At 34.3% G+C, this 20708-nt stretch overlaps 1 protein-coding gene across 1 annotated transcript in view; it reads left to right on the top strand.

Moving 5' to 3' along the window:
- The window catches only part of LRP1B (LDL receptor related protein 1B), a 1837374-nt gene that overhangs the window by 1776064 nt on the left and 40602 nt on the right, over positions 1 to 20708 (top strand). The window contains exon 85 of the mRNA XM_049097407.1: positions 16664 to 16838. Coding sequence (XP_048953364.1) covers positions 16664 to 16838 — 175 coding nt within the window. The remainder of the gene's footprint in view (positions 1 to 16663; positions 16839 to 20708) is intronic.

Raw genomic sequence — 20708 nt, 5'->3', positions numbered from 1 at the left:
TCAGATTACAACAACACATTCACTATGTATCTTTTTTTTCCAGCCATGAAAATCTGTTTTCTCTAAAATGTGCCCCTTTGAAGTGTTCATACCTCTTCGTCTTTACACGTGGCCTCATAACATCTGCTAAACCTCTCTAATCCTCCCACTTTGTCTTCTTAAACTGCCTTTGCCCTAGGACATCCAGCACTTCTCTTTGGCATTTTCACACTGTGTTTATATCATCATTCGTGTTCTCGACTTTCTACTACCCTAGAATATGAAGCAGGCTATGATGTTTTGCATACCTCATCAATCTTGGGGGTGCTTAACTAGTGCCCAGATTTAGGAGAAAGTATTAGGTATGTGAGTGAATGTAAACAAAGTAGGAAAGTCTTGTTTCCACCCAGGCTATGCCTTTTTTCTTTTTTTCTTTTCTTTTTTTTTTTTTTTTTTTGTCTGTGCTCTAATAAGATACCACTTAAAAGAGTTCTGGGATACTTGTACTCAGCAGCTCATTAAGTCTTACATTCTATGAGGAATTTTGTGCTTCTATTTTCAGTTTGGAGAAAAGAAAAATAGTGTAAAAATAGAATTAAGTTTGAATTAATGTGCATAAAGAAAAATAAATACATTTCTTTTCTCACATGACTACGTGGAGAATGATATGCTAAGGGTAAGGTAATGTAACCATTTTATTATCTTACTCTAGGTGGTTTAAGACAAAATTGTCAGCATTATAGAAATATTAAAAAAAGAAATATTGAAGATAGTTTTGATCTAGTATAAAACTAGAATTATTACAAACAGTTTTTTTACTATAATGTTATATACTATTATTTGGAATTATAAAATAATAAGAGGTAAAAGATTTAGGGGAAATGCCCTTATATAAAGAGTTTATTGGAAATAAGCATTTTTCCCCAAGGGGAGAATATGTCATATGTGAGTCAAAGTACATATTCTGATTATTAAAATTAATGTATTCACCTGATATATGTGAACACTTACTGTTCTAGGCACTAGGGATATATCATTATAAAAGCTCTTTGAAGATACGTGTCCTCATAATTTTTGGAGAATAGAAAAATCAGTGACATATCTTTGCAGATTAAAAGCCAGACAAAGCTGCAACTTAGACTTACATTTTCAAAAAGGGCCAAAGATCAGAAATGGACTTTATTCCAACCTATTTAGAAGCATACCAATATTTTTTATGCAATTGTTTCAAATTCCAACAAAAGTTTATAAAAGATAAGCTTTTATTTCTATGTCACATAACTTATGCTTAGAATATTAGTAATTATGTTTAATAATCTCAGTAATTATTATTGAGGAAAAAAATCTTTAAAAATGCTTAATTACTTTATCTGGCATCATAGCAGTAACTTTTCTCCATGCCAGCTTCATTTGATTTTGAGAAAACTCTAATCTCACAATATTCTTGAAACAGCATTTCATCCAGTAATCATGCCAAGTTTAGCTGGTTTAATCTTCTACTTTTATACCATATTAGGGCCACCGACAAGTATTTACCCTTCTTTTTCCAACTCTCCCTTCTCTCCAAGGGAGAATGAGTATACAAAATAATGTGAAGGAAATGAAAAGCAGCCTTAAAACTGCTTGTTTAAAGGTTGAAAATAACTTGTCACACAAGTAAAGAGGAATTTGTATTGAAATAAACTGAACATGCACAGTTGAAAGCCCTCAGAAGGAAGGAAGGATGGAAGGACAGGAAAGGACAGGACAGTACAGGAAAGGTCAGGAAAGGACAAGAAAGGGGAGGAGAAAGGCAGGTTTTTCATGAATAGAAGCCATCCATGATTGTAATTCTGCTGTACTTGATGTTAAGTAAACTGAATGGATTCATAAATAATTATCTGCAAATAGAATTGTGTATTTGAAAATAATATATTACACAAATCATGCACAGAGACACAGATTGAACAAAACATTTACTTGTCAAACCAAGTAAACTGTTTCCAGTTAAATGCATCCATAACATTAGTTTTGAAATAATTAATTTAAATATAAATGTAAGTAATTTTAAAACACATTCTTTTTATCAGATTTGGAATGTCAACTGACATGTTTTGAAAAAAAAAACGTCATAAATCAGGAACCTTTAAATCTTTTAAGTGAAAAAAAATTAAGATTCCTATCTTATATTTAATTGATAATCTACGTTTTTCACTATTAAAGATTTTTTCACTATAAACTGGTATTATTACTCTCTTTTATGCAATAGATCTCTTTTAATAGTAAATATTGTGCTAGAAAAAAATTTGTATTCATCCTGATTATTGATAAAAATGGCTAGAGAATTAGGATGCCATCATTGATTTTCTAGATTAAAAAAAAAAACTAAATCCTTTTTTAAAAGATTTTATTTATTTATTTGAGAGAGAATGAGTACAGCATGGGGGAGGAGGGGCAGATGGAGAGGGAGAGACCAGCTCCCTGCTGAGCAGCGCCTCAATCCCAGGACTCTGGCATCATGACATGAGCCAAAGGCAGACACTTAACCAACTAGGCCACCCAGGTGCCCCCTAAAAATGTCTAAATCTTAAACGTAGAGCTTTTGAATCCCAGAGTGCAAAAGAGCAAAGAAAGGTAGGAAGACTTATAATTTACCCTATGATTTTATAAATCATCAGATGAAGAAGAGCAGATCTTTCCTTACATCAAAACAGTGCATTAATAATAGTATTTATTGGGCAGCCCGGGTGGCTCAGCAGTTCAGTGCCTGCCTTGGGCCCAGAGCATGATCCTGGAGGCCCGGGATCGAGTCCCACATCAGGCTCCCCACATGGAGCCTGCTCCTCCCTCTGCCTATGTCTCTGCCTCTTTCTCTCTGTCTCTGTCTCTCAATAATAAATAAATAAAATCTTTAAAAATAATAATAATAATAGTATTTATTTGTTCAATTTTATTCTCATGGATGCAAAAATATGTTTGATTTCAAAAGAATGAATATATTTTAAATTCCATTGTTTCCCAACAGATGAAATAATGCTAAAAAGAGCAAAGGATGGGATCCCTGGGTGGCTCAGTGGTTTAGCGCCTGCCTTCGGCCCAGGGCATGATCCTGGGGTCCTAGGATCAAGTCCTACATCGGGCTCCCTGCATGGGGCCTGCTTCTTCCTTTGCCTGTGTCTCAACCTCTCTCTCTCTCTCTCTCTCTCTCTCTGTGTCTCTCATGAATAAATAAATAAAGTGTTAAAAAAAATGGTTAAATAGAAAGGAGATAGCAAATAATTTTTTAAGGTTTTATTTATTTATTCATGAGAGATACCGAGAAAGAGGCAGAGACACAAGCAGAGGGAGAAGCAGGCTCCGTGCAGAGAGCCCAAAGTGGGACTCAATCCCGGGACTCCAGGATCACACACCCTGAGCTGAAGGCAGATGCTTAACTGCTGAGCCACTCAGGCATCACAGCAAATAATTTTTTAGCATATGTGTTCAATTATATGAAGATTAACTATTAGGGATAAAGAAACCACATTTATTGAGGGTTGCCACTAAAGAACCAGATATATCTTAAGTATAAGACACTTTGAGAAATAGAAAGTCACTTGGTTCAAAATAGTACTAGATTAATCCAAAGGTCAAGTATCTGAATTTGAATTTTTAGATTTGCATTCTCCACTTAAAGATCCATGACTAAATCCATGGTAATGAGATGATTTAATTTTCAATTTGATGAAATAATGTGCACTTTATTTATTACTTTTGATAAATGGAAAAATCTATATTGTGATAATCTGAAATCTTGTGATAATCTGATAATCTTGAAAATAAAATGATTCAAAATTGATATAAAAAATAAGTAAATATAAATCAACATAGAGGCAGAAACAGATAAATTGGTGCAAGACCATCTAATGCATGATACTTTATTTAACTCCATCAATTATTATCTGAGTCCAAGAACTCAGGTCCCTTCTGTGGTATCTTCCAGACCATGAATAACTAGAAGTAAGCTAGAACTTTTCAACTCCAGATCTCTTATTACATTGGATGGTAGTGTGGGCTTCTGATCCTTTTAATAATCTCTTGCCCAAACAGAACAAATTCATCAAAGGTAGTGTAATTTCTGTGGGTTTCTGGAACCTCACTGAACATACTCTCTAAGTTCATTCTTCTGGAATCTGTCAAGCTAGAATCCAAATGTAAGGAAGAAACACTGAGTGTTAGAGGTGATGGTATGGAATTAAAACATTTTTTAGATCATTTAAAACTATGTAGACTAGAAATTTGTGGGCAAACAAATAGTATTCTACAACTTTAGACTTAAAATTATTTTCATCATTATAGCTGACACATGATTTGTAAAATAAATAATGATAGTAGAACTTTATCTGCTTCTCAGAGTTAGAAGCTTCAAGAGATAATTTACAAGAGAAATCCTCCGTAAATTTTTAAATCAAACTGCTTTTAACTTTTTTTCATTTTTATAGATATTTTGAGTACCTATCATTTATAAAAAGGAATTAAAATATGTTATATATTTAAAGATTATATATAAGTTATAGATATTGGATAACAATAAAAATAAATTTATTCCAATTCGCTTAGATAAGCAAGCCACTACATTAAAGAGATTTATTAGTTTTATGACATTTATGAACACGAGTCACATGAAAATAAGTAAATCAAACCACTGAAAAAAAATCATTTCTTATAAAGGTTTACTTCCGCACACATATTAGACTATGACTATGACTGTAAACCTATTAGAAACTGAAAAGTTCAGTCTAATTCTGTAGAATGCCCCATTTCTGTGAATTCGGTGTGCCTTCATTCACACGGCAGCCTAGGGTGTCTAGTATTGGTTTACTGATGCAGCAGCTGAGTGTATGTTTAATACAAGGACCAAATTTCCAGGCCCCTTTCCTGGGACTTGATGACATCCATCTCTGCTCGCCATCTGATTCTCCTCTTCCATCTCCCACCTTCTCCCCCACCCACACAGACACCTCCTGGCAAACTTCAGTTAGTTGCAGGAGTGGTTGACTGATGCCATACTTACATATATAACTGCCTGAGGGGTTTTAAAACTAAAAAAATCAGCCATATTGCTCTTGTTCTCTGATTTTTGAAGTGCCCTGCTTTCCAGTGGCCAGCCATTAATTCAACAAATAATGACAACATCTGATTGCATGCCGGCCACTGAAGCTTGGGATTTAGTCATGAATAAACTGAAAACTGCTTTCACGGTACTTTAGCATTTATAAATAATACACAAACATGTTAGATGTCAGGCAGTGAGGAATGAGATGATGAAAAAAAAAAGCAAGGTAAATTAAGAACCTACCTACTTTCTGAATGGAGAAAAGAGCCTATTATGGAAAGAAAACATATTAGTTATGATATCGAAAGTTTCTTGCTACAGTATCTTTCAGTTCTCTGTGTGTATAAAAGAGTAATGACTTTATCTCACCCCCTTAAGGATATTTTCAAAGAACAATAGTTTTTCTAAATAAAAAGGATCTTGGATTAAATCACTTTACTGAAAAAAATAAATAAATAAAAAATAAATCACTTTACTGACTAATTATAGCAATTCAATGCATACTTCTAATCATGTTAAAATTTAAATGCTACTACTAATAAAATTAAAATGATTTTCTATAGTCTCAGAATTATTATAAGTCTTAGTAAAGTGGAAGGCTGGTTGTTATATATCAATAATCTGTTTAATTCCTGCATATCTGACTTATAGGAAAATTGCACACTTGACCAGTAAGAATCTTTTTGTAGCATGCTACATATTACTCTGCCGGTGGCCTTTTCAAGGTGACTTTCTCACTGTTTTAGTGAACTCTGATTAAATAGTAATCACTTCTATATAATCCATTATTTTTCTTCTTGCTATCACACTAGTGTAGAAACCTCTCTCTATTTATATCTATACTGATAGAAGTACATTGATATATGGAGATACAGATATATATTCTGCAAAGTAACGTATTAAAGGAAAACTAGAAAGGAGGTCACATTTAAGGATATCAGAAATCCTTACTTTGACATTTACATTTGAAGTGAGTAGCTTGGAAGAAGGAAGTAAATAGGATGGAAGCATAAAAAGGTGAAGAGAGAGAATTATGCACAAAGAACTGCATAATCTTTCTAGGATGGCCTCATCTCCTCCCAGTGTGATGATGTGGGATATTCCCTGCCCTCTATTTAGGCTACAGCATGAGGACAGTAGCTTTGTTAATGGTAATTCCATCTGAGGAGCTTTTCCATGATTACCTCCCATCCAGCATTCTTCACCTCCCATCATCTCTCCATCAGATTCTTTCCAGTCTTCTAAAAATGAGTTATTACTTTGTGATCTGAATTGTCTTTAAAAACCTACTTCTGGGGCTCCTGGGTGGCTCAGTCAGTTAAGCGTCTGCCTTTGGCTCAGCTCATGATCTCAGAGTCTTGGGATCCAGCCCCTTGTCCAGCTCCCTGCTCAGCAGAGAGCCTGCTTCTCCCTCTCCCCAACCCCCACTCATGCTCACTCTCTCCCTCTCAATTAATAAAATCTTTTAAAAAATAAGTAAATAAAATTTAAAAAATATTTCCATGTTCCGATTCGATAAAATTTTTTATTGATCTTGTTTTTTTTTTTTTTTTCCAGCCATGTTAGCCTTGAGGGTTCTATCAAAGTATGGGCATTCTGAGAGCATGAGCAATATTAATCCAACAGATATTAACACTGTAGATGTTGACACATCTTAGTAGGTTGAAATTAATTAAACCTTAATACATATTCCAAGACCTGACAGAGAAATTAGGGAATAAATATGGGAAATGACTTGATTATGGTCATGGAGGTACCACCTTGTATGAGCCTGCTTCATTCTCATGGTTTTTTAAGCCATCTTCTGCTTATTCACTTATTTGGTTTTCAGTTAGCATCATCTTATAAAATCATATTTAGCTGTCATCTGCAAGTCAGCTCACTTTCAAGTCTCAAATGATTCTCTACCACTTTATAAATAGTTACTTGCTAAAACCTTTTATAGCTGTATTCCTTTAAAAATAGAAGAACACTCAACCCAGAAATAATTACTTGCTAAAACCTTTTATGGCTGAATTGCTTTAAAAATAGCAGACCACTCAACCCAGAATATGATTATATACAAAAGTTATACAGGTTTCTCTGATATTTGAAAAAAAAATATTGCCATGATAGTTTTATGAGTTAATTTTTGACTATTACTAAAATGATCGATGCTATCATTGTTAATACACATTTTGAAATAGCAATCTGTGAGAGATTTAATGCTGGTACTTTCAAAATCTCACCCCATATGTTGTACCTAAATCAACATTTTGATAACTTGGCTTTCTGAATTTTACATTTTCCTTTTACCTGGATACTCAGGGATAGCACTGTTTGCTTAGAATGGATTTCATTCTTTTGGATTTTTCAGTGTTCTCTATAGAAATATTTGGGATATATTTCTATTTTTAGTAATATATTAGAAAATGCTAATTTTCCTAGACATGCTTTCCTGATGAAAATTTATCAGCTCTAATCAGAGTTTTGCACACATTTTTTCCCTAGTGAATATTTAATTGGCATACCTGGATTCAATGTTTTCCTACTTTATTAAACTCAGCTCTGAAACTGGAAGATATATTTAGACTATGCAATAAGTTTAATTATTAAAATATCTTAGGTCGTGTAAAACATTTGAGGACTGTAAAAAAAAGATAATTTTAACATTTCTTAAATTTGTTTTTCCATTTCCTTATATAAGCCTTCAAAGACAACAATCATAAAACTCTAAGCAAATTTATACAAGTTACTTTATATCTTCTGCCTCCTAAACTATGCTAGATGAAAAACTGACCCCAGAGACAGAAAGGCCACAATCAGTCTTGTCAACATATTTAGGAAGCTTTTCCAGAATCCTTCTAAATGTTTTCATCCTAAATGAGATGTCAGTAAATGGTAACACTCCAGACATGCCTCACTTTGTGATTTATTGGCAATTTTTTACAAATATTACTTATTTGTGTGGAGGGACTCAGAGTTGATCCTGCTTGATAATGAAGATACCACCATGGATAGCTAGAAGTTTCCTCCAAATAAGGGAATCTAGGACTGTAAACCAGTTATCAGTGGCGAGAGAGGCAAATATTCAATCTGGGTTGGGATGTGAGGCTGAAAACGACATGTGAAATGGGAATGTTTGGATGAGGTGTGGGAATCCAGCTTGAGTTTCTGGGCTCTGATATTGCAGATTGTGGTGGCATCCAGTAAGCTTTCCTGAGCATGCTGCTTTTGATCTACAGGGTCCTTTAACACTTTGGCTGGTAGTGAGACCCTCGGTACCTACATAGATGGGGGCATATTTTAGATACACAGAAAGGAAGGAGACCACCAAAGATATTTAAAATTACTTTCTAGAGGTTTATTTTGATGAATAAATGTATGACTTATAAGAAGAATAAAAGTTAATTCTCCAGATTTAGGCTTGTTTGGGTTTGAATTCTGTTCTCCCACTTACTGTTGTGTGACCTTTGGTAAGGTGTTTAACTTTCTTGTGCCTCAGTTTACTCACCTATAAAATGAGAACAATACGGTATAATGCATGAGACTATAACCAACAGAAGAGCCTGGCGTGAAGAAGACAGCTAAAATCGAGTATTTATTATCATCGTGATCATCATTTCCATTATTTTACTTCAAACAGGCCCTACTTGCCCTTGATGATATGAAGGGCACTGTTGGGGGCAAGTGAGGGAGGAGGGACTCATGATTGAATCTTAGGCATGTAATGCTGCCTCTGTTCAAAGATGATCAATGGGCACATTGGATAAATTAGTCAACTCAGATGAGGTCACATTGTTAGCCAGAGTAACAACTGAATTTAACCTCCAAATCCTTCCTATTCTAGGCAATGGTTTTATTTCCTTCTCCTTCTTATACACGTAACCCTAGCAAGTGTATTCAAAAGTTTATAAAATACCGTTGTTGGCTGTCTTCCACATTTTAGACCTACATGGAAGCTGCCGTAAACCTCCCAGTAGGGAGGATATTAGCAAAATTCATAGAACCTACTGCTCCTGGGACACAATTAGGTATCAGGGAAGGTGGAGTATGAATCGCACTGAGACTGGAGCTCAGCTATGGAATGCCTGGGGATATGCACTGTGGAGAATTCTCCGTAGTGTCTTTGTGAAAGTAATACAATCCTACTTCTGGTTGGTTATTGTTGTTGTCGTGTGTAGTCCTAAATTAGCAAATGCTTACTTAAATTATGAATCTTAATGCCAATTCACGTAACTTATTTTTTAAAACAGGGTCAAAATTCAGTCAAGTAGAACAACTGCTGTATATACATAGAATTGTATAATTTAGTCTCCTCTGTATGACCATCTGTATTACCCATTAAAGACTCTCCAGTTTCTGCATTATTCTTACTGAATATCTTCAGCTCCTGCTTAGGTGGTTTTATTTTAGTTTGGTTTTATTCTTTTTAAATAAATGTCACACTTCACTAACTATTACAATGTGAGTGAATAGCACAGTTGCAAATATGAGTTAATAGCTAAATAGTCTTGGCAATTACTTTTCAATAGAAAGAGATATTTGGGAAAGAAGTAAATGCAGCTAGAGATTTTATAGACATCTGGCTTCCATGAATATTCATAAACCTGTATATATACAGCCATACAGCCCATATTTTATGGAGTCTATTAAGATTCTCTAAAAATGGGGATCCCTGGGTGGCTCAGTGATTTAGCGCCTGCCTTCAGCCCAGGGCATGATCCTGGAGCCACGGGATCTAGTCCCACATCAGGCTTCCTGCGTGGAACCTGCTTCTCCCTCTGCCTGTGTCTTTGCCTCTCTCCCTCCCTCTCTCATTCTCTCTCTGTCATGAATAAATAAGTAAATCTTAAAAAAAAAAGGATTCTCTAAAAATGATTAAAGGAAGAAGTATTTCCTTATATTTCTGGTTTCTTGAAAAGGAAAAATAGAGAAAGAGGGAAAAGGTGCAATAATGCTATCCCTTGAAAATTACTTTATTTCCATTGCAGAAAATAGCCATTCACTTATTCTCCAGTTACTATGCACTTAATTACCATATGAATGCTCTGTAATTATATACCCATCGTTGTCCTTTAGATTACATGATTGTGTGTAGTGCTACTATGCAGTTCTTAGTGTAATTACCCTACAAAGGTTATAACAATTTTTATATTGTGAATATAAAGTGTTATCATATAATTTCATGGTAATCCCTACTTTCTTAGCACAGATTAATTACATTTCATTATTGCTCCTTCTTATCATATGTGAAACATCGTGATTGTTATGCCATTCAGGTCAGTAAAATGCTTAAAACTCAGGGGATGGAATGTTTCATAAGAAGGAAGATTTTGTTGGTAATAATATTTATAGGCTCTTGCCACAGTGGATATTTTTCGGATCAGTTTTGGTTCTTTTTCCTTCTTGTCTTAAACTTTCAACTGGGTTGTCAGCTCTCTGAGAGCTGGTGGCCTTTCTCATATTTCTGTCCTCTCCCTACAGCTCTCAGTATATAATTAGGCAGATGCATGTTCCTCAGCAAATAACCAACTATGGATTCACCATTTCCATTTATTGTCATGGTTAAATTACTCATGTTGTTCAAAACAGGATCACCATATTGTTTTACCAGCTTTACTTTCCATAAATTCTAACTATTCTTTCTGAATGGTTACTGGTTGATCTGGTTAGACTCTTTCATCTTTGACATCCAATCCCTTCCCCTTTCCATGCCCTACAACAAAAAGTGTCCTATCACTTATGTTTTCTTTTAATTTGTTTTCTTTTAGTCTACCACATTTTTAAAACTTTCAGTTCCAATAACTATTAAGCCAAATTTAAAATCTGGAGAAAAAAAAAAGGGTTATTGGGTTGTGGGTCTCTGAATCTGTGTCTATGTCTGTGTGTTAGAAATTAGAAGGCAGTCCTTTTGCTACACACCTTGGTGTTAACTAACCACAAACATCCCTAACTCTGTTTTCTTTGGGAGGAATTATTAAGTTTTTTTTTTTTCAGTAACATGTCACTTAATCTAAGCTGAATATGAAAAAACAAAAAGCGGAACACTATAAACTTCTGCAAAGGTAAATTCAGAGAAATAATTAAGAATCATAGTGTTACAGGAGTCACTTAAAAGTATTGATATATTATGGGGTGCCTGGCTGGCTCTGTAGGTAGAGTGTGTGACTCTTGATCTCAGGGTTCTAAGTTCAAGCTCCATGTTAGGTATAGAGATTATCTAGAAATATGATCTTTAAGAAAAATATATTCACATATTTTACTTAGAAAAATCTTTGTCTTATACAAAGATTACTTTCAAAATGTTTTTAAGTGTTTTTAGTGCTTTAAAGTGGTAAGCTCTTATAGGATAACTATTTTTTAGGGTTCTGGCTGATAAGTATTCTTTCAATGAGCGCTAAACTTTTCTGTCCACTTCAGAGCTTATTTGGTCAGGGTGGAATCCTTAGAACCAAAGGGAGCAGTTGCATACCAAAGGAATCTTCTTATATACCATTCTACTTCATACATTGCTAAATTTCTGCTGGATTAGGAAGTGCTAATGAAGTATTCTTTTAATTAGATTAAATAGCTGAAGAGAGACCTAGAATTTAAATATGAATGTGTAGTGATTATTTGGGAGTATATAGAGAAGTGACACTGGTAAAAATACTGCATATATTTATACATGTTTTGCATAGAGATGCTTGCAATTCAAGGTGGGTTAGAGCTGAGAAGAGAATGAGAGAGAAATGAGGTCACTCTCCAATGACTTACTGTACATTGTTGTCCTGATATTGAGACAATTGGAGAGAATGTGAACTTTGGTTGAATTATCCATTTTATAAATAGCACCATCAGTTGTACCAATTTTTTTTTTCCTGGACTTACATGTAATATGTATCACGATTAAAACTGAAATAACAGAGAACACTGAAGGAATTATTTTGCTTTCCAGTTTATAAGTATCCAATGCTTACATGGTAGTTAAAATAGCAGATGACAAAGTCTCCTATTAAAGAAGGTTACTTTCTCATGTGTTCAGGAATCCTGGAGTTAGGATTAAGAAATCTTTAAGACAGAGACGGAGAGGGAGAGAGATAGAGAGAGAGATAAGTGGGGGCAGGGTGGAGAGGGAGAGAATATGCATGCAAAGTATTGGGTCCCTAGAATCCTAATAGTGGTGCAGAAAACAATCCAGTTGAACATATAAGTCAAGCAACTTCTGCATGCTCCACATCTGAGGCCTAATAGTAGGAGACAGAACATTTTCAAAGAAAGGCACTGGGAAGCAACTCTGGCAGGGTCAGAGTATAGTGAGCAGCTCTCTGTCTCTGAAATTCAACATAGCGTCAAGTGTGAAGCATGTGAACTGGGGAAAATGAAATGTCTTCCATTTGAATATCTGTAGAGAAAGAGTTCTGAGTCTAAAATGATTTCTGCCTTTTTTAGAAGGAAAAAAGTGGCATGGCTTAACGGCATGCAATTTAGGATTATTTGTTAAAGTGCAAATTCTAATATCTGCCTATTTCACAATTTTATCTTAAGCAAACATTTCTTTTACATTCTTTGGATTCCATTTTATGCCATGAGGCCAATCAACTGCATTGAATAATGTGCCTCTGACATCCTAGGAAAAAAATACTGAAAGCATTAAAGGGTAGAGAATTTTCTTTAAAGCATTGAAAGTAGACCATGAATTCCTTTTAATAGAAGTGTCTATAAAGAGAAAACCTATTTAGCCTAGTTAGCAAATTAACTAGAATTTCTAAAATATTGTAACTGTAGTATATTTGCCATTAGGTTAGAAAAATCCTTTTGTTGAAGCATAACATAAATAGGAAAGTTTAAAATCACCAATTTACAGTTCAATACGTTATCATCAGGTGTACACACCAGGGTAAACCCACATGCAGGTAAAGAATAAACATTATTAGTAGAGCATCACATGCTCCCTGATGGTCTTCATCACTATCCCCTCTCTTCTCCCCAAAGATAGTCCTTTTTGACTTCTAGAACTCTAGATTAGTTTTGCCTTTTAAATTTTATATAAATAAAAAAATAGTGTATATATTTTTGCTCCAGATTTTTTTCTCCTTACTTCTGTGAGATTCATCCATGTTATTGCTTATAAGCTGCACTGTTTCCATTTTATTATTTATCTATGATATTAATGTGTGTATATATACATACATATATTTGCATGTATAGTTCACTGTGTGAGTGAACCACAGTTTATCTTTCTTCTTGCGATGAACATTTGGATTATTTTCAGTTTGGGACTATTTCTAAAAAGGTTGCTGTGCATATTATCTACATATTTTTGAGCACATATGCATGCTTTCCTCTTGGATGTATATTAATAGTGGAAATGCTAGGTCATAAGGTGTGGGTATGTTCAAATAGAGTAGATACTGTTAATTGTTTTCCAAATCAATTGAACCAATTTATATTTCTACTAGTAGTATATGAGAGTTTCTGTTATTTGTTGTCAATTAGGTGGAAGTGCAGTGATATTTCTTTGAGGTATTAATTTGTACTTCCCTTTTTTAAAAAAAAGATTTTATTCATTTATTTGAAAGACAGAGAGTGAAAAGCATGAGCAGGGAGAGGGGCAGAAGGAGACAGAGAGGGAGAAACAGATTCCCTTCTGTGCTCCAAGTTAAATGTGGGGCTCAATATCAGAACCTTGAGATTATGACCTGAGCCAAAGCTAGTCATTTAACCGAACAAGCCACCGAGGTACACTTAAATTGTATTTCTCTGAACACCATTGAGTTGTATATATCCTCACATTTTTAATCTTAGTCTAAAGGAGATTTAATTTATGCACCAAAATTACATATAGTTAGTAAATTGTAGGGAAGTAGTTAACTTTATCCTTTAGCACTCTAGGCAAGGAGTTCCTTGCTACACTGTGACATAGTGCAGTCATCAACCATCAGAATGTTAGCCCAATTTTTTCTATTTTCTAGGGTCTTCTCAGGGATGTGGTTATAAAAACAAAATTCAAATAAATAAATAAATAAATAAATAAATAAATAAATAAATAATATTAAAAAATAAAAAAATTTCCAAAATTTTGGATTAAAGATTAGATTTTAATTAAGGATCACAAAGTTAGTTGAGAAATATGCTATTTTAGTGTCACCTGGATGGCTCTGTTGGTTAAGTGTTGACTCTTGATTTTGGCTCAGGTTATGATCTCAGGGTCATGAAATTGAGCTCTGCATTGGTCATGGAACCTACTTAGAATTCTCTCCCTCTCTCTCCCCTGCCCCTCCCACCCCTGCTCACATGTGCCTTCTCTTGTCTTTCAAAAAAAAAAAAGGAAAAAGGAAGGAAGGAAGGTAGGAAGGTAGGAAGAAAGGAAGGAAGAAGCTATTTTACTTAAATCCAATCCTTTTACAACTATTGAACAACGTAGTCCTTTACTCATCGGTGAAATTTGTTTAATAAGAACACCATTTCTTATGTTCCCCAGTTCCCAAATTCTAGTTCCTCAGCCAGTCCCATGGGAATCACCTGGGTCCCATTTCAGATTAATGAATTTAGAATCTAGGCATAAGTGGGCAGTGGTAACAAGAATGAGTACTGGAATTTACATTTGCAAATAAATCACTTATATGATTTTGATGAATTATCCACTATGGATAAGGACATCATGTGAAGATCTTGGAAGGATACATAAGCCAATTTCTCTGTCCCATCGGACAACAGGATGAAAGGATGACATTTAAAGCAATTGGAGGGGGCGAAATGAAAAGAGCTCTTTGTCAGTAAGAGGTACTGAACAACCTAAACTAATGAGAGTTATTCTTTAGAGATTTCTGCACTGAATAGGGGCAAGAAGATCATATAAGCTGCTGATCATACATTCTTCATAAATACAAACAATTCGTAATGTGTACACTATAGCCACCAAGCCTGGATCAAACAGACACCATCATGGATAGATACTAACACTGACTTGGTTTTTAGATCTTCAAGTCTCTCACCTTCCGAAAGTGCTACTTTTCTTAAATATAGCCAAAACCATGTTAATTGACTGAAGCATTGAATCACAATGAGGGTACTTGGCATAATGCAAGAGCAAGCATAAGAATGCTTGAAATAAATTTCCATAAATATGAAGCAAAGCTGTCAATAAATTTAATTTCTGTCTGATTTAATAAAGGGCTAGATAAATATACAAACATGAGGATTATAAATTATGTTTTAATTTTCCTCACCCACTATAACTGTCTTACAGCAGGTTAAAGTTTATAAATTGAGATTTTTATCTCAGCTAATCTCATTTAACATTGCTTCACAATTACTTAGCTAAAAGGAAATTGCAGCTTCTAAACACAAAGTCTGAGATTGATCCAACCAGTTCTTTTGCTTAAGATTATTGTATTATGAATTTCAATATTCTGAATGTGTTAAAGTATATGTTCATATATAAACATACATATACACTTGTCTGTTCTTCAAAAGACTGAGTCAGAATGTCTAATTACAAAGATAGTGTGGCTATTGTATTATTACATGATCTTTATTTTTTTCATTCCCACTCAAGAGGGATAGAAATATTTGAAGATGTCTCCTCAAGTAGTTGAGAAAACTGTCTATAATGTACAGTAAGAAACACCTTCCAGGGACACTTCGGTGGCTTAGTTGGTTAAGCATCTGCCTACAGCTCAGGTCATGATCCCAAAGTCCTGAGATGAATCCCTAATTTGGGCTCCTTGCTCCATGGGGAGCCTGCTTCTCCCTCTGCCACTCCACCTGCTTGTGTTCTCTCTCTCTCGCTCTGTGTCAAGTAAATAAATAAAATCTTTAGAAAAGAAACATCTTTCCAAATAAAAGGCTCACACCACATGGAGTTTTTATCTCCATGAGGAGGGAAGTTTGGCTGGGAAGTTAGGCTCTCAGCTAGGAGGGGAACCACAAATAGTCTAGACTTCTGTTCACTTCCCACCCATGATGGATCAGTTTCCCAGTTCACTTTTCTCTTGGTATTCCATGAGAGACACATCTCCTTGTTTGCTCACTTGTCCGGGTGTTCAGAAATAGTGGCCCTGTTCTGCTGTGTGTAGAGGGAAGCTTCTTTGCACCACAATGAGCTGATGCAGAGGTAGGATTCCCCACTTACCATATACTACCCTGTTCTCCAGATGAAAAAGGTGCAAGGAGAAGAAACAATAAATGACGACCAAAGAAATCTTGAGTATTTCTGTGCATTTCAGAATAGTAGTAATATTGTCTATTAGAAGGAAACTAAGGAACCTGGTTAATTTAAACTCTGAAATTCAGAACCGCAACTAGCATTCTATCAATATAACTTACCTCTTTTTTTTTTTTTTTTTTTTTTTTTTTTTTTTTTTTTTTTTTTAGCAGATGAAATGATGCCTGACTGGCAAAAAGAGGAATCAATAGCACTATTAAAGAATTCTAGTTACATGTTATCACAAACTGATTTTGTAAATTAATCTACTTATTGATTGGCTGTTTTTATATGTGGGTGTTTTAATCAATTTACTTATTTTTATATGTGTTTAATGACTGACCATTTTTAAATATTAAGTGAAATGGTTACATTTATTGTGACAAAAGAAAAGCATGTTGTATTATAATGTATTTTTGTCTGTTGTGCGTTCTTCCTAGATGTGTGTCACCACTATTGTGTGAATTCTGAATCCTGTACCATTGGAGATGACGGAAGTGTTGAATGTGTCTGTCCAACACGCTATGAAGGTCCAAAATGTGAGGTTGACAAATGTATAAGGTGCCATGGGGGGCACTGCATTATAAATAAAGACAGTGAAGATATATTTTGCAAGTAAGTGGACATACAGCTTAATTTATTAAAGCATTTGAAGCCAAAAGGTTGTAGCAGTTAAGCAATAAATGTGAAAGTCATGTAAATTCTTTTTTATCCTAGAATTCTATAGAGTGACCATTGCGTCTTTGTTTTGTCTTATTTTGGTTTGATTATAGATCAAATTCAGTTCATTTCAAGTAAATTAACTTATTCAACACCTACTATGTGCTGCTAGAGAACATGAAAATTCATCATATAATCATGTAATGATATGGTCAGATCGTTCCCTCTATAGACTATTCCTAATAATAAGCAAGAAATATGAAATGTAACATACCTTCAAAAAGCTATTCGTCATAGCCCTAAATTAGAATAGCTCAGGCTTTTAAATGTTTCATTATTATCATTGATGATGAGTGTTTATTTTTCTGTTACAAAATGAGCCTGTGGGGAAGAAACAAAAGACCTGTCTACTGGAAATACATTTTGATCTTCCAGGTTTTATCTGACTTTAAGTATTATGGTCCAAAATAAGTAGAAGGAATAATGTTCCCTAGGAGGCAACTACAATATAAACGTTGAAGTTAGACTTTGGTTACGTTGCCTTTTGCCCTTTGGCTTCAAGATCAAGTGAATGGAAAACAGAGCATCGCAGCTACAGGGTAATGCCATTCGGATTCCTGTCGCGAAACAAGTTGATGCCACTGAGGTTAGAGTTCAGTCCTTACTCTGAACTTCTTTTAAAAACCTTTTAAAAGAAGGGCTTATGAAGCACTGGTCCCCATCACTTGTCTTGCTTAGGAGTATAATAAATGAGAATATGAGATAGAGAAGCATGCTGTAAAGTGTTCATGCCATGGCTTCCACTGAGACAGCTCTGTGAGGATGCCAGCCCTGAATTATGTTGCTCTGCCAAACAAGGCCCAATAAAATTTTATTACAGACAGCATCAACATTTTTTTTATTTTTTATTTACTCTCATTTTAGAATTTACTCTAAATATGATTTGTATTATCATTATGAATAACATTTACTCAAACCCTCAAATTGGGTCATTTGAAAGTACATTATTTTTTAAGTAAAGTAATTGAAAATATGACTAATTATAAATGTGTGCCTTTGATAAGTATATAAAAGCAAATGCATTTTCATGTAAACTACCAAAATCATATTTGCTCATTAAGCTCGTCACTTCTTTGTGATGAAACTTTAGCAAGACAGAACTTTGTTTCCATTAGTGAACGAACATACATTTTTCTCTATGTCCAATACACCATATAAGAAATGCACTGTAGTCTCTTGCTTGCAACTCCATTCCATTCATACAGGAAATACTAGACTATCATCTAAGACAGGCTAAAAACTGCAATTGCCTTCCCAGTTTTCCTTAGGAAAGCTCATGTAGAGACAGACACCCTATTTCCATTACAAGGGGAAGTTCCATATGAAGAAAAAGTGAGACTCTTTGGGCTTTCAGTACTGCCTGCTTACAGAGAAAATTAGCTTCACCTAGAAACACCAGAACCTCATAATCTGAGCATGCCACGAAGACACGAAGATCCAACGCTGTAATTTTGGACTCTTAAAGGATCCTTTTGGGAAAGAATATGTCAGATGGATAAATAAGAACAGTTGTTAGCAAATGAGTAGATAGAGGAAGTTTAAAAATAGACGTATAATACTTGATCAAATAGGCTAGATATATAAAAGTGTGATAATACAAACAAGACTCTGGGTATTCTGAAACAAATGAAGACAAACGTGTCTTCATTTCTATGATATTTTTCATCTTAGCATTAAATGACATGTACACTATGTTAGAATTTCTGTCTCATAGGTAAATAACTTACACTAAAACAAAAACACAACTGAATTACAGTAAATCTTTTTCTTAAATATGAAAATTCAAGCCTCCATCTATACTTGTGATTACAGATAGTCAGGTGTGTTTCTAATGCACAGTCTATGAGCTGTCAACTAGAATAGATACTCTGTCAAGTATAATAAATATAATCTTTAAAAATGGAGCTAATTGTATATTTTTCTCCTTTGTGGAAATCCAAGTAAGTATTGATGAAGAAAGACTTGATCATAATTTTGAATAGCCTAAATAATACCTTTTCAATTCTTTGTGTGTAATGGACAACTGGTAATTAACTTTTGGAAAGAGATATATCACAAACTGTGTGTGTGTGTGTGTGTGTGTGTGTGTGTGTGTGTGTGTGACATGCCTCTAAGAAATGAAATTATGAATAAAACTTGCATTAAAACATGAGCTGAACTCTTTGAAGCATTATAATGATTTGAGTAATTTGTATTTCACATTTGAAATATATACAAATGTCTGTCTTCAATTTAGGATGCAAATAAAACTATTAGAAGGAGAAAGAGACAATATCTTTTATAACTCCTGAAAGCAGGAGATAAAAGCAATGAACACTTAGAATTTTTTCTTTCTGTTAAAAGCTGGTATTTGGTGTATAGTTATCTTTTTTGTAGGAAATTCTTTAATATAAAATGAGCTATGTTTTCTCTCTGGCGTTGTCCTTTTCATAGAACAAGAAACTGTAACTTTTTGCTTTTTGATTTTTAAGGAGGCTGAGATGGGGGACAAGGAAATCCAGATCCATTTAACATATCAGGCACCAATACCATTAAATGTATACTTGTCTCACTTTGTATCCATATTCAGTGCCTCTAGTTTTAAGGCATTCTTTGCTAAATCTTAGGAACTTTTAACTACTGCTTCCTTCTTCATGTTTGGCTCTACATTCACATATCTCCTTTTTAGAGTGTGTACATAGTTGACTCATTGCTTCTGTTCATCTTGAAAAGAAATGTGATTTTTAAAATCCAGGCTCTTAAAAAATACCTTTAAATTAAACACCTGGAAAAAAGATAAGCCATTTGGTGTTTTTTTCAGCAGCCTCACCACCTACATGAGGTGAAATAAACATTCACGGAATGAATTAATCAGGATCGCTAACTGATCATTTTAGGCATCTAGCCGATCATTGGGAATTACCCTGTGATGGATGTAACACAATAAATGTCCATCACGGAGAGGATCAAAGTGATCAGTGATATTGCAACCTGATTTACATGTCAAGCTTATGTCCAGATTTATGGTGACACCACTGATTGCTTCATGACACCTAGTGCAACATGATCTCATAATCAGAATAGTGGCATGATCTGTTGTAATTCTGCTTTGAGCCAAGGCTTATATGATTCTATCACCCTATTTCTCATACAAGAGATCTCTTACTATTTTAGGATGTGGATGTACTTTTGTCTTTTCCCCCAATAATTTCCAACGTCCAATCTAATATTATGCGTTTATACCAAAATATAACATGGCAAGTAAGAAATTTCTGTATTTTCCCATTAATGTCATGCTTGTTTTTTTTCCATAGCAATAGCCATAGTGTTTATTCTTATCTCAGACATGTAATGTACTGTGAATTAAAATAGTTTCCATAATTTTCCCAAGAAAGCCTAACTCATTACCTTGTTGCCATCCTACATATTGTTCCTATAACACTACTGTTTATTTTTTCAATGAACTTACCATGATTTTTGTGTGTGTTAGAATAAAAAAAATGACATTAATTACAATACATAATCAAAGAGAAACAGTGGGATAAAATGACTATCAGATAATCCTATATTTTCTTACAAAACCTGGAATCTGAAACTCCTAACAGTTTGTTTGGACCAGATTTTACAGTTTACGAGAAATAGCTGAAGCATTTGCTTCCAGAATATTTGATCATGTGATTTTATAATTCACACCAATGTCACCAAACCCTAGTTATATGAAAAGGGAATAAATGAATGCTAATGTCTACCTGTAGTGTAAGTGATAGACATTAGAGCATATTTTTT

The sequence above is a fragment of the Canis lupus genome, chromosome 19, assembly GCF_003254725.2.
Source record: "Canis lupus dingo isolate Sandy chromosome 19, ASM325472v2, whole genome shotgun sequence".
Classification (NCBI taxonomy): domain Eukaryota; kingdom Metazoa; phylum Chordata; class Mammalia; order Carnivora; family Canidae; genus Canis; species Canis lupus.
This window is presented reverse-complemented; position numbering and strand designations above follow the sequence as displayed.